The sequence below is a fragment of the Ailuropoda melanoleuca genome, chromosome 9, assembly GCF_002007445.2.
Source record: "Ailuropoda melanoleuca isolate Jingjing chromosome 9, ASM200744v2, whole genome shotgun sequence".
In the NCBI taxonomy this organism is placed as follows: domain Eukaryota; kingdom Metazoa; phylum Chordata; class Mammalia; order Carnivora; family Ursidae; genus Ailuropoda; species Ailuropoda melanoleuca.
In genome coordinates, this window is record NC_048226.1 from 95,124,900 (window position 1) to 95,142,323 (window position 17,424).

At 42.7% G+C, this 17,424-nt stretch overlaps 1 protein-coding gene across 11 annotated transcripts in view; it reads right to left on the reverse strand.

The window, feature by feature from the left end:
* Positions 1-4,416: 4,416 nt before the first annotated feature.
* Positions 4,417-17,424, reverse strand: part of TMEM71 (transmembrane protein 71) — a 32,040-nt gene continuing 19,032 nt past the window's right edge. For 6 of the 11 annotated variants that reach the window (XM_034668636.1, XM_034668635.1, XM_034668632.1 and 3 more), the window contains 4 exons: positions 16,594-16,773; positions 12,412-12,487; positions 8,651-8,712; positions 4,417-5,510 (listed from right to left, as the gene is read on the reverse strand). In XM_034668636.1, coding sequence (XP_034524527.1) covers positions 5,302-5,510; positions 8,651-8,712; positions 12,412-12,487; positions 16,594-16,773 — 527 coding nt within the window. In that variant the 3' untranslated portion in view covers positions 4,417-5,301. Of the gene's footprint in view, positions 5,511-8,381; positions 8,550-8,650; positions 8,713-12,411; positions 12,488-16,593; positions 16,774-17,424 lie in introns of all 11 variants that reach the window. The other 5 variants (XM_019797965.2, XM_019797964.2, XR_002142344.2 and 2 more) reach the window with 4 other exon arrangements.

A 17,424-nucleotide genomic window follows, 5' to 3' on the forward strand; every position in this document is an offset into this window, starting at 1 on the left:
GCAAGTCAGAAAAATGACTTTCACTATTACTAATGTTACTAGTAGGAGGAGTAGTAATAGTGGTAGTAACATTGGCAGCTCCACTTTGGAAGAGCTTGCTATATATATCGAGCACTGCGTTAAGCCTTACATACTTTGTCTTTGCGTAGACTCATTTAATACTCATAAAAATTCTGTGAATTAGGTAATAATTTTATCCCATTTTATGGATGGGAAAATTAAGGCTTAGAAAGATGAAATGCCTTGTCCAAAGTGACACAACAGAGCCCAGCCCCAGCTCCGGTCTGCCTCCGGACCAAATATCACGTTGTGTTAGCGCTATTTAGCATTCAAAGGATGTAATTCTGCAGACAAAGAAACTAGGAAGTTGGGAAGGTGGAAGGTTCTAGGATATGGTTCTTGATTTTTCCTTTCACTAATAAGGAGAAGGAGAAAGGGGAGAAGAAGCAGTGGAGCTGCTGGCACCAAGCTTCAGCTCTCTCCCTTTGCCCACAGCAGATCCCTTGCAGAATGAACTTGAGTTTCACCCACACAAAAGTGTGCCATCTCAATTTAGGTAGGGGTGGAGGATGGGTCACCTTCTTTCTCCGCAATGCAAATGCAAAAGGACATTTTGCATTGAAAATAAAAGTCCTGAGGCACCAGCCTTTGTCCCAACCACCAACCACCCCCCTCCACTCCTGCATTTCATTTTCTTTATTTTTATTTCTTTTAAGGCTACAAAGGGATGAGAAATTTTTTGCAAAGTGGTTGCCAGCTTTTAGTATCCACCTGCTAAATTGCCACCCACCCCCTAGGTACCCTGTCTGGCTCCATGGCAGGTGTTGCTTGCAGCTGTAGCCCATTTCACCCAGCATGGGACAGATGGAGGGGATACAGCCATCACAGCGGGATAGATTTTTTTAAAAATACACGATCAGACCTTCATCAAGGCCTGGTAGGGAAATGTGGCGTTGATGCGAAGTATGCCAAGTTAGCAGGTGTCTGCTTTGCTGTATCGCATGAGCAATAGTGGGATTCCTTTTGGGGAGGACGACGGGGGGGGGGTGGTTGGCACCCTCTGCGGCACAGGCAGATCATTTTGCATCTGAGTTGTTTTGAAGGAACTACAGTAGATTTTACTTGGGGGAAGCACTGAGGGGAAAAGGCACTGGAGTTTTAATGACCTGAGTAGAATCCAGGCTTCGCGACAGCATGAGGCAGGCATTCTGAGATCCGCCGTTCCTCCTCTTTAAAATGTGACCGTGTCGGAGTCTGCTAGAGCTCACCAAACAACCCCGTGCTCCCCTACATTCCCCGGCTTTGGGCCCAGAGTTGTGTGACCCTAACCCTTATTTGTGGAGTGTAAGGGAAGGGACACGTCACTCCCCAGCCCGAGGCAATGAAGTGGGAAAGCCTGGTGGCCAATGGCATGGTTAAAAAATAATGGATGATTCATTAGTTGCGTATAACATCGAACTTTACATCAAAAACCAGGGATGTGCTGTATGGTGACTAACATAATATAATAAAAAATATTATTATAAATAAAAAGATAATGGAGAGCTGCTGGGTCCGCAGCAAGCACTACGTGGCTTTGGCTGGTACGGCAGCTAGTATACGAAGTAATCCTTGGCAGGACCGTGGGGGGGAGTTATAGAGAAGGCAGATACAACATTTGGCACAGAATAGACGCTCCATCAAAATGGCAGGTCTTCCCAAGACCTGGGTCCAGCTATAAAAGCCCCTGCAAGCGGAGGTCCTCATGCGGACCAGACAACGCAGTGTGATCTCTCTCCTGTGGCATTGCGTTCGTGTCAAATCCCTGACAGACTAGATTTGAGAACCTCGAGGTACAAGAAAGAAGGTCAAGGTCTCCGTTTGGTTCTTTTCATTTAAACTCTTGCCTCATGAAAAGTTTTTTCTGGAGTTAGTATTTCTGAAGAGAGTGATTGGGATAATATTTGATCTTCAAGATGCCATGCCCTTCTCTCGTTATCTTTCTAGCAGTAATCAATAGTGGGGAGAGCAAGGACCGAGGGGTCACACAGACCTGGGAGTGATACCTAGACCTCCTATTTTGCCCTCTTTGTGATTGGGGAAGTTATCAAACCTCTCTAAGCTTAGCTGTAAACTGCTGGTTTTAATACCTGCTATTAACCAGTAGGATGTATGAGAGGTGATAGATAGATAGATAGATAGATAGATAGATAGATAGATAGATATAGAACCAATAGGATGTATGATTGATAGAGAGAGAGAGAGATGCAGATCCAGATAGATCTAGACATATATCTAGATATTTATTGATATGTATATAGACCGGCCCTGACTTACAATGGTTTGTCTTAGGATTTTTTGACTTTACAATGAAGAAGCAATATGCATTCAGTAGCAACTGTGCTTCGAACCTGTTAATGCTACCTTCATGGTGGAGGAAATGTACGTATGTGATTAAATCAAGGATCTTAAAATGGAGAGATTATCCTGGATTATCTGGGTGGGCTCAATATAATCACAAAAATCCTCATAAGAAAGAGGCAGGAAGGCCAAAGTCAGGAAAGGGATGTATCAGCAGAAGCACACGGATGTGTTTTGAAGGAGGAGGAAGGGCCCGAGGGCCAAGAGATGTAGGCAGCCTCCAGAATTTGGAAGAGCAAGGAAATGGGGGCTTCTCTGGAGCCTGCAGAAGGAACGCAGCTTGCTGACATCTTGACTGTAGACTCTTACAACTCATTTTGGGGTATCGGACCTTCAGAACTGTAAGATAATACATTCATTTTGTTTTAAATCGTCAAGTCTGTGGCAATTTGTTACAGCAGTGATAGGAATCTTACATAACTGGAGAAGAAAGGTCCTGGACACAATAAAACATGACATAATTATAAACGATTATTTTTATTTCTTTTTTAAAAAAGATTTTATTTTTCATTATCCATTTGAGAGAGAGAGAGAGTGAGAGAAAGAACACAAGTGGGGTGAGGGATGGGGAGGGGCAGAGGGAGAAGGACAAGCAGACACCCTGCTGAGCAGGGAGCCCAACACGGGGCTGGATCCCAGGATCCCGAGATCATGAGCTGATCCAAAGGCAGATGCTTAACTGATTGAGCCACCCAGGCACCCTAATTATTTTTATTTCTGCATGTAACTTTGAAATCATGTAAATCCAGTGACCCTGAGTAAATGTGTGCTCAACACAGGGACATAGGAAACTTAAGCAATTCTCAAGGCGTCCCCTCCTGACAGAGCATCAAAATGAAAGTCTCTCTATGCAATTAGCTCCCCATTAAATCCTTCTTCAAAGTATGCCATGAATGTGGTTTGAGACCACCTTCTGATCAGTTTGCCCACTTGTTAAAAAGACAAATGTGTGGGACACATCCCAGACCTACTAAATCATTGTGCAAATCTATCCCAAGCTGAAGACGGTGGCAGGTTGAATAATGGTCCCTGAAGACATCTGGGTCCTAATCGCAGGAACCTGTGAATATTATCTTCCAGAGCAAGAGGGATGTGCAGCCAGGATTATGTTAAGGCTTCTGGGATGGGGAGATTACCCTGGATGATCAGAGTGGAACTTAAATGTAAATACTTTTGATTTTATTAAAGAAAGCACAAAATATTGAGTTATCCATTTTCAATCAGTATTACTTTGAGAATCAGTCAAGTCTCTTCATATTGCCAGCATGTTTCCAATACTTCCACATATCCTAAATGATATATCTTTTAAAAATCTTGGAATCTCCTCTAAGTAGACTGTTATCACTTTTCAACATAAACATTAATGATATGATTTCTTGGGTTTTCCCCAATTTTTTTTCATTTCTTTTTTCAGTTTATTTGCCTTGTATCTCTTGGCCATTGCCACAAGATCCTCTGGGATACCCTGATTTGCTCTTTCCAGAATACTAATTAACTCACCAGTAATCCTCCAGTCGTTTCTGGTCATAAGGGCAATTGACACTCCAGTCCTCCCTGCTCTTCCCGCGTGCCCTATTCTATGCACATAGTCTTTGATGTTCCAGGGGAAATCACGCTTATAGACAAACACACGTGTCCTTTGAGAGAGGGGTGGAAGGAGATTTCACTGCAGAAGAGAAGGTGATGTGATGCTAGAAGCAAGTTGTGTGCCTTGAAGCTGGAGAAAGGAACCCCCTTGTCGGCAGAAGCTGAAACTGGCAAGGAGACAGATTCTTCCCTGAAGCCCCCAGAAGGAAAACAGCGCTGCCAACACCTCAATTATAGAGTCCAGAGACATAAAACAATAAATGTGTGTCATTGTAAGCCACCAATTTGTGGTAATTTGTTATGGCAGCGATAACAAACTGATACAGTGTCCAATTAATGACTTACTGCCATGATTACTCTTATGAAAGATGATAGATAGATAGATAGATAGATAGATAGATAGATAGATAGATGACAGGTACATAGATATAATTTGCTGATGACCTCATTTATTTACTAGTATAGTATTTTTTCAAACAAAATTCACTAAATACAAATAATATAAAGAGTGATATTTTTATATTACCATTTTAAGCAAAGACAGATTTCTCCACACAGGTGTCTAGCCGGAGGATATCATACAGAACAACTTTGAATTGCAGGCTCTGTTTGCTGCAAGAACATATTCCAAGCGAGAACAATGATAGGGAGCACCTTCTATACCCCTTCAGCCAGCTGGGCGACTGCACCATTTTTATGGATTTCAAGGCATTCTGGTGTTTTTCTTTTTTTTTTCTTTTTTTCTTTTTTCTTTTTCTTTTCTTTTCTTTTTCTTTTTCTTTTTTTGGCCCTTAAAGATTTTTTTCCCTTATATCTTTATTTTAATTGCACTTAAGTGGAAGGTAATCATGAGCCCCAAGAAGGCTGAAAACTTTGTAAAGAAAATGGTTCAAAGGAAGAATGTGCTTTCCCAAAGAAAGTCTCTCTCCTGCCCATTCTTCACTAACCTGCATCTGATGAACCAACCCCCAACCAGCCACTTCTTAGGGAGAATGATTAATTTTTTTTCTACGTTGTATTTTACATGCAAACTGCGATTTATTTACTTTGGAGCTGGTATTGATTAGAGAAACTTGCTTACATTATTCAAGTAAAGCAGTTCGGCTAGGGAGAGGTGTTTGCAGGCAGGCCCAGGAATCTGCATTGTTATAAGCACCTCATAGAATTTTCTAAATGAAAATTAATGTTTGAAAACTATGCCTCAGGGAATAAGAGAGGAACCTCTACCCAGGCGGTTGGTTCTCTATCACAGTTCCTAGTCTGTTCCCTTTCAACTGCTAGTGTTTGTAAAGGAAAGACAAATTAATGTTATTTTCATGAGCATATTACAATTATGAGGGTAAAAATGAGATTAAAAAAAAACATAACCAAATTAAAATGTTTTTTCTCGATTATCCAGTTCCTCACTCTCCTCCCATAAAGCAGTTGATTCCAAGCAGACTGCAAATCAGACAATTTCTGGATATTCAAATGGAAGGCATTCATCAGAGACACTCCTAAATGGTTGTCAAATTTTGGCAAACCTAGATCCAGAGATAAGAGAAAAGAAATGCATGATTCATCTACACAGACAGGAATCGTGATAACTACTGCAATCTCTGTGTGTGCGTGCACACACATACACACACACACACACACACACACACACTAGCTTGAGTAATCATAACTAGGAAGAGTGGAGCCTCAACTTGGAGTAATTTTTGTTTTTATCCCAGCTTGGTACTTAGTTGACTACCATTTTATATTGTTTTTTTTCACCACCTGCACCACTTCGTCTAGAACAGAAATCCTTACAGGGTTTTCCCCGTATTTCTACTCCCTAAAGTTTATTCATTCATTCGCCAATTGTAGAGACACACATGCCAACATGTAAGAGTAGAGGGGACAGATGTTACCCTTCTCGTTACTGTGAAGTCATGAATGTGCAAAATGCATCCTACTGAGGCTAACACGTACTGGGTAACATGGGATACCTGTGATGACCTTCATTTGAAAGGGACACTTGGGCCAATGGTGAGCCATAGAAACAGTCCCCAAACTCACAGGCTTTAAATGGAACAAAGAAGATGGTTGAGTGAAAATCGCATTAAGGGATGAAAAGAGATGAACTTGAGAAGTATCAAGTTTGAAAGAATAGGCCCCTAATCTAATCTATGCACCGTGCAGGACAGGTGTGGGACGGCTGCTCCCCTGACGGTTGTTGAGCTGAGTTAAGTGCTTGCACTCCATCCCCTTAGATTTTCATCCTTGGTTGCTGGAGGAGCCTGATGAGTCATCTTTGCCTCTTGATATTAATAACCATGTCTTTCGTTTATTAGCTTCTGGATATGTTTATGTGTGAGGGAGAGGGCTGCAAAAGCATTAATATACAGACACAGAGCTCTTGGCTATAAAGGAAGTATTTTAAGAAACGATGCAGCAAATACATTCAAATTAAGGAATATTCATGGCATAGCTACTATTCTCAAGACACTGAGGTGGATACAAGAATGAAGTCAATAGTCTTTGTTTTCTTAGGTCTTAAATGCACCGGTGTGTGTACAAGAGGCTGGGGAGGGGGCAGCAAATGGGACAACAATAGAGAGGGAACAAGAGAAGAAGGAGGTAAATAGGGACACGAATAATTAAAGGAGGGATCTTAGTGAGGCTGTAGGTGAGAGTGTGTAGGATAGAAATATCATCCTCATCCTGATCTAATTTCTTTTAGGAGAGAAAAAACAAGGAGCTCAGAACAGGGAGAAGTGCTCTGAAAGCAACAGGTGACGCTATGCCCTACAGGTTGGATATTGGCATTCCAAGAAACCTTCCCTGCCCATCCCTCCCAGCCTGGCAAAACATCTCTCCTGGGGTTCCCCTAGCCTCTGTACTTGCACTTCCCATATTAAACACAACTTCACCTTGCCCTTTTCATGCCTCTTTAGACTCTGAAATCTCAAGGCCTTGGCATGGCAACCTTGGCACCTGGAGGCAGTGTCTGACCGTTAGGAGAGACTCCATAAATGTCTGCTGAGCAGCCCTGGACATTCAGTATAGCACAGAATGTATCATAAGTTCTCTACAAAGATTTAGTAGGTTAAGTGATGCCACTTTAGAAATCAAGAGGTAAAGATTTTACAAACCATCTTCCCAAGGTTCTCACAGTTAATGTGCAAAGAATTACTTAGAGAGGATGTTAAAAATGAAGGCTCCTTGGAAATTTGGATTCAGAAGAGCTAGAGTCAGGAAGAAGCTCTCCAGTTGGTTCTAGAGCAGATGTCCCCATGCAATGTGTTGAGAGACTCTGCTCTCATTAAAGAGTTCTTAACAAGATGATACCTGTCTTTCCAACTAATGCTACAGGTACATCTTAAAACCCAAAGAGAAGCGATTTAAATAATTCACACCATCTGACAAGCAATGACAATGTTTTTACTTCTGAAAGTTGAGTTACAAAATGGCTTTGTGTGAAATATGTCCAGTCCCGAATATGTGACACCCCAGCCCAGAAACCTGAGTGTGCATGTGAATCTGTCGTTCATGCTGGGCAAAGTGCCCTCTAAGTCTCTGCAGACCTAGACAGTGACCTGCAGCCAGAGGGAAGGAAGCGAGTATCTTAGAGGAGTTTATGTCATTAATACACAAGCGCTAAAGAATAAGAATTTCTTGGGTGACCTCAGGACCCACTTTTCTAACTATGAGGTTAAACAAATCTTAGCTATATCAATGCCTGCCCCCCAGAAACTTGGAATGCCAGGAAATGAAGGGAAACATTACTCAGAGTGTCAGGAAATCAATATTGGCTAGAGTCCTAAACAAAATAAATCTTCATTAAGTCCCATTGTGATATCAGAATTAACACAATGATTTCATAGATAGGGCAACACCGTGTCAAGAGCAAAGGCCAGTAAACTAATTTGAATTACAGACGTCCATCCCTCTCCAGGCTATGGGGGCTGGCCTCTGGCAGCCATATTGAGGAGAAGGTAATTAACACAATCCATCTTGTGATGGGATGGTGTTTTGCAGACTGTTTGAAATTCTGTGAGCATCTCACCCAGACCCCAGTAACCCTTTGAAATATAATGAGCTATAGCAGTCAGCACACAGGGGGATCGTTAAGTGAGCAAGAGATGGCAGAGAAACCACACTTTGTAACTGAGACCATTTCACGGGCAGTTTGCCAGCTACTTGGGAAACTATAAGATAAAGCCCTCTCCATAGGAGGTATATAAAAGGCAGTGCTATGAATCTATAAATGATTTAAAATTTTTAAATTCATGTTATTTATTAAGTCCTACTGCCTTAAAGCTTAATTCTTTATTTTGAGGAATTTGTAAGAATTTAAGAGACAGGATGATAATGCTATTTGATTTTAGCATGAACAGGAAGTATTCTTCAGGATAAATGATCAGGACCTTTTCTGTATGTAGTCATTGTCATCTATTACTCAGCAAAAATCATTCTCAGAGAGCAGATTATAGTCATCTCTGTCCAGACGGTGATAACACGAGTCAACACTTACTGAGCACAAGTGGTGGCTTTGACATGGTTGGCAAGGCCAAGAAACAAGGACTTGACAGTATCTTGGATAAGAAAGAGAAAACATTTAATAATAATTTTTAAATGACCAGAATTGGAATAAAATACAGGGATCCGAGGGATAATTTGAGAAATGGTTACTTACAGGCAATAGTTACCATCAATGAGCATGTGAAGACACTGGCTACTATTCCTCCCAGAAACCATCTGAAACAACAGGATTTCTCAGGTTTAGCAAACTATGCATTTCCAACACACGAGATGCTCTTTTAGGCTAACTAAAGGCTTATGATTTGTTTTAAGAATTACTGTAACTGCAGTAATAAAGATAGTGTGGTATTGGCCAAAAGATAGCTATGGAGGTCAATGGCAGAGAATGGAGAGACCAGAAGTGAAGCCATATAGATACAGTTAACTGAGTCTTATCAGAGGAGCAAAAGCAGTTTGACGGAGAAGAATAGCCTTCTCAGCAATGGTGTTGAGACAATTGTGTTTCCACGCGCAAAAGAATGAAAATCCACACATACATCACACCTCATCACAACATTTAACTGTGTAATCAAAATGAGTCATAGTCTGAAATGCAACCACAAAAGTATCAAATGTCTAGAAGAAACAAAGGAGAAAATCCACACGCCAACTGCTTTACAACCTTGCCCAAAAAGTATGCTAAAATTTTGGGTTTTTACCGATCTGATGGGTATTGTTTCACAGGGTGGAATTTTTTAAAAAGATTTTATTTATTTATTTGTCAGAGAGCTTGAGAGAGCACACACAAGCAGGGGGAGCAGCAAGCAGAGGGAGAAGCAGGCTCCCCGCTGATCAAGAAGCCTGATGCAGGGACTCAATCCCAGCTCCCTGGGATCAAGACCTGAGCCAAAGGCAGACGCTTTACCGACTGAGCCACCCAGGTGTCCACAGGGTGGATCTTTCTTAAAAGAATAATTTCCTTATTGTTTTTATTTTCAAAACATGAATCACTGAAAGAAATTATGAATAAATACAGAAGGGAAAGGAAAATATCACCAAAAAAACTCTATTGACCTAAAGCAGCCATTAATAAATGTTGATGAATACCCTTTTAGACATCTCTTTGTATGCATTTAATTTTTTTAATTGAGACTTAACAAATGTACAGCAAAGCATTTCAAGTGCACATCTTGGTTTGTTTTTTTTTAAACCTAAACTCCTGTATTCACTACCCAGATCAAGATATAGAATATTTCCAGCAGTCTCTAACATTTCCTTCACCATCCTTCCTGCTCTTTCCCCCAGAATTAACCACTATTCTTTCTTTCTTTTTTTTAAGAGAGGGAGAGAGGGTTAGGAGGGGCAGAGGAAGAGGGAGAGACAGAATCTTAAGTAGGCTCCACGCCCAGTGCAGAGCCCCCCACGGGGCTCAATCTCACAACCTCGAGATCATGACTTGAGCCGAAATCAAGAAATCAGATGCTTAACCAACTGAGCCACTCAGGCACCCCATTAACCACTATTCTTCTAGCTATAATGAGGGATTCATTTTGCCTTTTCTTGAACTTTACATGTATCTGCAATCACACAGACTCTCGTGTTTGAGATTCACCCATGCTATTACACATATCAATAATTTTTCTCTTAACCAATCTCTTACTTAAATAATCTTTATAAAATTTTTGAATAACTTTAGATGTACAGAGAAGTTGCACAAATAGCACAGAGGGTTCTCATCTAGCCCTCACTGAGCTTCCCTGAGGATCAGCATCTTACACTACTACCCATACCGTCATAATGAAGGAACCAACAATGGTGTTTCACATTCAACTCCACGCGACTTTTGGACTTTACAGTTTTCCCCTAATTTATCCACGTTCCGCGAAGCCATCCAGGATGCCTCATGACATTCAGTCATGTCTCTTTAAGTTCCTCTGGACTGTGACAATTTGTCAGACTCTCCTTGGTTTTGATGACCTTGATAGTTTTGAGGAGTCCTGGTCAGATAATATGTAGAATGTCCTCAATTTAAGTTTTTCTCTGGTTAGACTGGGGTCCGAAAGACCACAGAGGTGAAGTGCCATTCTCATCACATCGTATCACGTGTACATGTTATCAATATAACTTCTCTGTGTTGACGTTCACCTTGACCACCTGGGCATCCGAGGTCATATTTGCCAGGTTTCTCAGCTGTAAAGTTCCCTTTCTTCCCCTTTCCATGCTCTGTTTTTTGGAAGCAAGTTTCTTTCTTTCTTTCTTTTTTAAGATTTTATTTATTTATTTGACAGAGAGAGACAGCCAGTGAGAGAGGGAACACAGGCAGGGGGAGTGGGAGAGGAAGAAGCGGGCTCTCAGTGGAGGAGCCCAATGTGGGGCTCAATCCCAGGACTCCGGGATCATGCCCTGAGCCAAAGGCAGATGCTTAACAACTGAGCCACCCAGGCGCCCCGTGGAAGCAAGTTTCTAAATGCAGTTCACACTCAATGGATGGCGAGTTAAGTTCCCTTCTTAAGGGTGGGGCTGTAGTATCTAATGCAATTAACCTAAGAGGAACATTTCATTAATAGTCCCATGAAATAAAAGTTTCCGTGATCAACTACAGTTGGGAAACACTAAGTTAAATAAAGTTAATCATGTCTCTTCACTATGTTATTTCGCTGGGTCTATATTATGCTAATGCAGGTATGATTCTCTGACTTGGGATATACAATGCAGAATTTTGCAAACTTATTTTTAACCATAGGAACTCCCCCACTTTTTGTTCTTTTAGTCCCATTGTGATCTAAAAATACTTAATATCACTTAAACCTCTTCATTATCTGGGACACTTTTTTAAAAATACAGATTTTCACCAGATCTAAATTAGCATCTCAAGGGCTGGGATCCAGGACTTTGTATTTAAAAACACAACTCTCCTAAGTGATGTAAGGTATTTGACCCTCAAGAGGTGGGATTTGAGGGCAAGCAGCACTTGCTTACCAGAGCACAAGCACCCCAAAGACCCCAGGTCTGGACCATTTATCCTTGTTTCATTGATTCAACAAATAGTGATGAGCCCCTGGCACTGGGGATACAGAAGTGAAGGAGACACACAATGTCTCTGCTCTCATGAGCTCATATTCTTGCAGGGAGAGGGAGATCATTAACATTTAAACAGGTGAACATATAATAGGTCAGAGGGTGATAAGTGCTCTGAAGAAAAGTAAAGGGAGGCGTGTGTGGTAGAGAGTGGTATGCTATTTACACAGGGCTGTCAGGGAAGGTCTCTCTGATGATGTGACATTTGAACAGATTCCAGAAGGAAGTAAGGACACATGTTATGAGGTTTTCTAGAGAACACTGTACTAGGCAGAATAAAGAGCAAGTGCAAAGTCTCTGAGGCATGAGTGCACTTCACATAGAAGGGACTTGACCACTGCCCCAGAGGCTTGGGCAAGGAAAGAATAAGAATAGCTTGCTGGACAGAGGGTAGAACAGAAACATGCCCATAACCAGGCAAGAGCACTATGAGATCTGAGATGCTGAGTGGGCTTCCCTGGAACAGATACTTTATGTCAGGATATAAAAATATAATGAGAAAGATGGAGTTCCAGTCAGGACTCCAAGTGGCCTTGCTGGGACTTCAAGTGCTCTTGAATTCCAAGCGGGGTTACTCAAGTTTTATCTGTAGTAGGGGGTCACTGAGCACTTCAACAAATGATGATACATAATAAAATCTAATTTCTAGCAAGATCCATTGGCTTTTGTGCACTTTGTGAGATAGTGAGGGGGGGAAGTGATAAAAAAAAAAAAGGCACTTAAGGGGCACAGCAAATGAACCAATCTTAACCATGGAGCTACCGAAAATGCGTTGTGGAATCAGGTGAGGAAATTATCAATCAATTACAGCTTTATTAATTATGACACACTCCTGCATGAAAATAAAATCTGAATTACCTTGCACATGCACAGATGACGAAGCACACAGCCAGCAGAATTGCTGGGAAGGAGACCTCTCGCCACACACTGGTTTCTAATAGGAAAAATAAAAATAAATGAATTAGAAACCATTGATGATAATCTTGGAACAACAAAATTGTAACAAAATGTCTTTTTTATACAACCAAAAAACCCCCACAAAACACATTTTCAAATGTGTGTCAGCTCAAGCAATTTGCCATAAGTAACAAGATAAAATTATCAAATGTCATATGGATTCATTCATTAGATAATTTTAGCATATAATACATTTTTCTGTCTTTAAGAAATGCTTATGCTACATAAACAGTTTGGGGCTTGCCTTTTACTGTAATGCTGAGGAAACATTTTGTGGAATATATGCTAATGTCAGAAAGCTCATTCTGATGATGATGATGATTATGCCTGAAATTTGTCGAGTGCTTATAATTCACAAAGAGTTTTCATACCTCATTGAATCAACAGAGCAAACTGTGAGGTAGGAACCACTGTCATCGCTCTGCACATGAGATGACCAAGACTGACAGAGGATGACATTTGCCCAAGGTCACACAGCTCTGAGGTGTCAGAGCCAAGATTTAAAAACCATGTCTAGCCAGAACACAATGCTTTTTTTTTTTTAAATATTTTATTTATTTACTCAGCAGAGATAGAGACAGCCAGCGAGAGAGGGAACACAAGCAGGGGGAGTGGGAGAGGAAGAAGCAGGCTCATAGCAGAGGAGCCTGATGTGGGGCTCAATCCCATAACGCCGGGATCACACCCTGAGCCGAAGGCAGATGCTTAACCGCTGTGCCACCCAGGCGCCCCCACCCCTTTTTTTTTTTTAATATTTATTTGTTTGATGGAGAAAGAGACAGCCAGTGAGAAGAGGGAACACAAGCAGGGGGAGTGGGAGAGGAAGAAGCAGGCTCCCAGCGGAGGAGCCTGATGTGGGGCTCAATACCATAACGCCGGGATCGCGCCCTGAGCCAAAGGCAGAGGCTTAACGACTGAGCCACCCAGGCGCCCCCAGAACACAATGTTTTGCCTGAAATGGGACAGGGAAAGAGAATTGCAACTTTGCATACTGGGAGTCTCTAGAGGGCAAAAAAGAGAACATATATTATGAACTATTTGTCCTTGCAAAACTCTGCTATGGGTAAAATATTTCAGTGCTATACAGCCACAGTAGAAATGACAGGAAACCCTTTGGCAATTATATTCATAAGAGTTAAACCAATTGTGAACCTGAATATTACTTGAGTCACCTAAAAGAAATCAGAGCTGGCTTAAGGATGATCACATAAAGATCTAAAGGAAAGGATAACAGACCTCAACTTAATTTCTGCCAAATGCTTCAAAAGCTCAATTTTGCAACAGTTGTTTAAAACTTGGAATGACTCTGTGCTGTGAATGTATTTATTTCTGCTATTTCTGCTATGAATGAAGATTGAGTCAGCTAACAAAACCTACTTAGTCCGTCATGTGGGTGGAGTACTGAAGATTGGCAATGCAAAATATAGCAGTTGTGAGTGATGTCACTGCGAATGTACAGTATTTCATGTATACTGTGAACTCAATAAGTTATTGTGGGTTCGGCTGAACATTCAACCATCCTTCTACAGTGTGTTTGTATTCTTAGCTGACTGATTTGATGTGGAATTTGGAAAACATTTCCTTACAGAAACAAGTCCAGCTTGACAAACTGCTAAAATCGTTAGACTTGAACAGTGAACAGAGACTCATTTAAATTCAAATTCGACAAAGATACGATTGTGTGATTTGATATAAGGTATTCACTAGTTCATTGCATCAGTGGCCATTTACTTAGTATCTAGTTTGGCTTAGTTCAACTGTCACTTCCTTCAAGAAGACCTCCTTGATTCCTTCAACTCCCCTGTGGCCCTCTGCGGCTCCTTCTCTGTACCCCCATTACCCCTCATGCATTTCCATCAGCAATCTTAACACACTGAATTATAATTGCTGTTTGCTAGAGCTTTGGTAGAGAAAGCTAGAGCTTTCTTCACCAGCTTGCAAGCTCACTGAGAAGAATCAGCATCTATCTGCTGTTCTTTGGTGGCACTGGGGTGGTGCCCTTGGGAAGTCACCTCTCCCTTCTCTTTGTGCATGGTTCACTTGGAGACTGAGTTCCCTCCCATCGTTTGATCCACTTCAGCCATTTGGAGCTTCACACAGACAAAGTGATTGGTTTTGCCGTGTAAATGAGACCCTTCCAGAACCAGTGAAACTGAGTCTCTTATCATAACTCAAGAAGGCTATAATCTCTTTCTGCTGGACTGGAATCTGGGAAGTTGCAGGCACAAAGCCATCAAGAACCAACATAGAGTGATCACAGTCTTTTTCAAGAGTTAAGCTGACATAGAAGACAAGAGACAGCAGAAGTAGAGACTGACAGAAATCTGAAACCTATGCCTGGAGTTGTCATTAATGAACCAATAAATTCCATTACTGATGAATCCATCTTGAGTTGGGTTTCCATCCAGTGGACTCAAAATATCCTGACTGACAGAGATGATGTCGGGCATGCCTATGTCCTTAGTGGGTAGAACACCACTTGGACTGCGTACTCATAACCTACATGTGAAGGAGATTGAATAGAAATGGATGGAGACCTTATCCCCCACGGGGCTTCATAGCAAAGAAAAGAAGAGGAAAATCTTTTCAATAGAGATACATTCAGAGCGCTAGGGAACCAGAGGGAAGTGTTACCTCCACCAGCCAGAAGGGGGCAGACAGGACCCCACTGAGGTGTTCTTTGAATTGGGCCTTGAAGGAGTAGGGGTCATCCAGGTACAGGAGTCTGGAGACACTATCCGGACATTACACAGCAAAGCACGTGTACAAAGGCTTTCTTGACCTGTCTAAACTTGAGTATTCTTATCTGTAAAACGGAGAGAGCACACCTAATGGGTCCACCAATTTTGGAACACCTGCTCTGTACCAGGTGCTACGTGGGCAGGTTGGAATCCACAGATGACGGAGACACACTGCCCGTCCTCAAGTAGCTCACAGCCTGGTGGACAAGACACAGAAATAAATATGCAAGAGCAGTGCAGGAAATGGGCATGGGAGAGGGAAACCTTGAAAACTAGAGAACAAAGAAGGGTCACCTAAACCAACCCCTTTCCAGAAAACAGGGTGGGATCCCTGGAGGAGGTGGCTGTGGATCATCTGGAAATTGCCTAACGATTAAAGTTGCTCTGTCTGTCATCCCAGCACCTGGAAGGGAGCTACAAAAGCCTTGAACGCTTACCAGTAGCTGACCTGGGAACAAAATGATGTGGGGGCATCGTGGCCTTCGGGAAAGGAAGGGTGGTCAGTGAGGCGCCTATTCTTGGTTTTGTGAAGACAAGTAAAGACAAGATATTTTTTTTTCTGTTTCACCTCAGTCTTATGTAATCATAATCTCACATACATTTTTGAGCACCGAGGAGACAGGACACGTGATGCTAAGTGCTTTCCACGAATTATTTTAGTCATGACAAGGTAGGAACTATGATATCTCCATTTACAGATGAAAATGCTGTTTCAGAGAGTTCGGGGAACCGCTTCTGAGTTACAGCTAACGAGGGGGGCTGGGCTTTGAACCTTGGCACGCTGAGGACAGAGCCTTGATGCCGCGCTGTGCGCAAACATGATGAATCCGATGTTGGCAAACTGGAGGTCGAAGCACACGCCCGTTGAATTTGCTTCAGATTTACTCCTGACAGGAAATACCAATACCTTCATATCTTTTGACTTTTCCTTGCCAGAGGCATTGCATTAAAGGGCGTTTCTTGTCTTCCTTCCTTTCTTTTTCTTCTTATAGACTGTGTCACCTACACAGCTAAGTAGGAAACATGAAATCACAGGCACCTGTGTACGTATCACCCAGCTTTAGCAAAGCCTAACATTTAGCCAAATGTCTTCAGGGTTTTTTAAAAAAAGAAAGAAAACGCTGCAAATCCAGTCCTTCTGGTGCCTCTAGGGTGACATCCCGAAAGCAGGCGCCTCTTCGGCGCATGCGTCCCCCGCCGCCGCAGCACCCCGTGTCTCCCCTGCTCCCACTGGCCGATCCGGTTCCCAAGTGCACCACAGTCATCTCTAACTCATTCTTTGGCCCTGAAAGGAAGAATTCTTTGGGTGTGGCAACGATTTAAAAAACAAAAAACGACTCACTTGCATGATCCCAAATGTTCTCTGGGAAATGTTCAGAAGCCATCACATGAGACCGAAGAGCCCGGTGGTGGGAGTTTTGTCGCGGAGTCTGAGACGCGGCGTGGCCGTGGCCCGAGGAGGAGGCTGCGTCCGGCTGCTCGGACTCCCAGGCATCAGCGAGGGAACAGTCAGAATCCCCTCCTGGAAAAGGAGAAGGGCTCAGTGTGCGGGTGCGGGTGTGTGGTCAGTGACTTTCCAGGCGCAGTAGCCAAAGGCCATCCCCATAGCAACGCTTTGGGAGTCGGCCAGGAGATGGGTCTTCGGGGCGAGTGGCATTTCAATTTGTCCTCATCTTTGAAGGCCCCAGAGGCAAAGGCTCTTCAGCGCAGAGAGGAGCAAAGGCCAGACGCATGAAAGTGTGGTGAAGGAGGCCCATTCCAATGTGGTTAGAGCAAAGGGACCCGTTGGGGGGCGCCTGGGTGGCACAGCGGTTAAGCGTCTGCCTTCGGCTCAGGGCGTGATCCCGGCGTTGTGGGATCAGCCCCGTCAGGCTCCTCTGCTATGAGCCTGCTTCTCCCTCTCCCACTCCCCCTGCTTGTGTTCCCTCTCTCTCTGGCTGTCTCTATCTCTGTCAAATAAATAAAATCTTTAAAAAAAAAAAAAAAAAAAAAGGGACCCGTTGGGACATAAGGCTGGAAAGCGAGACCGAGGGCGGGTCACGGGAGGCACTGACTTCCCAGTGGAGGGGTCTGGAATTTACGCTGCAGGCAGTTGAGCGCTGGAGTGGCTCTGACTGAGGGTGCCACTGGACATGCGCACTTCAGCAGCATTTTCAGGTAGATGAAGTTAACA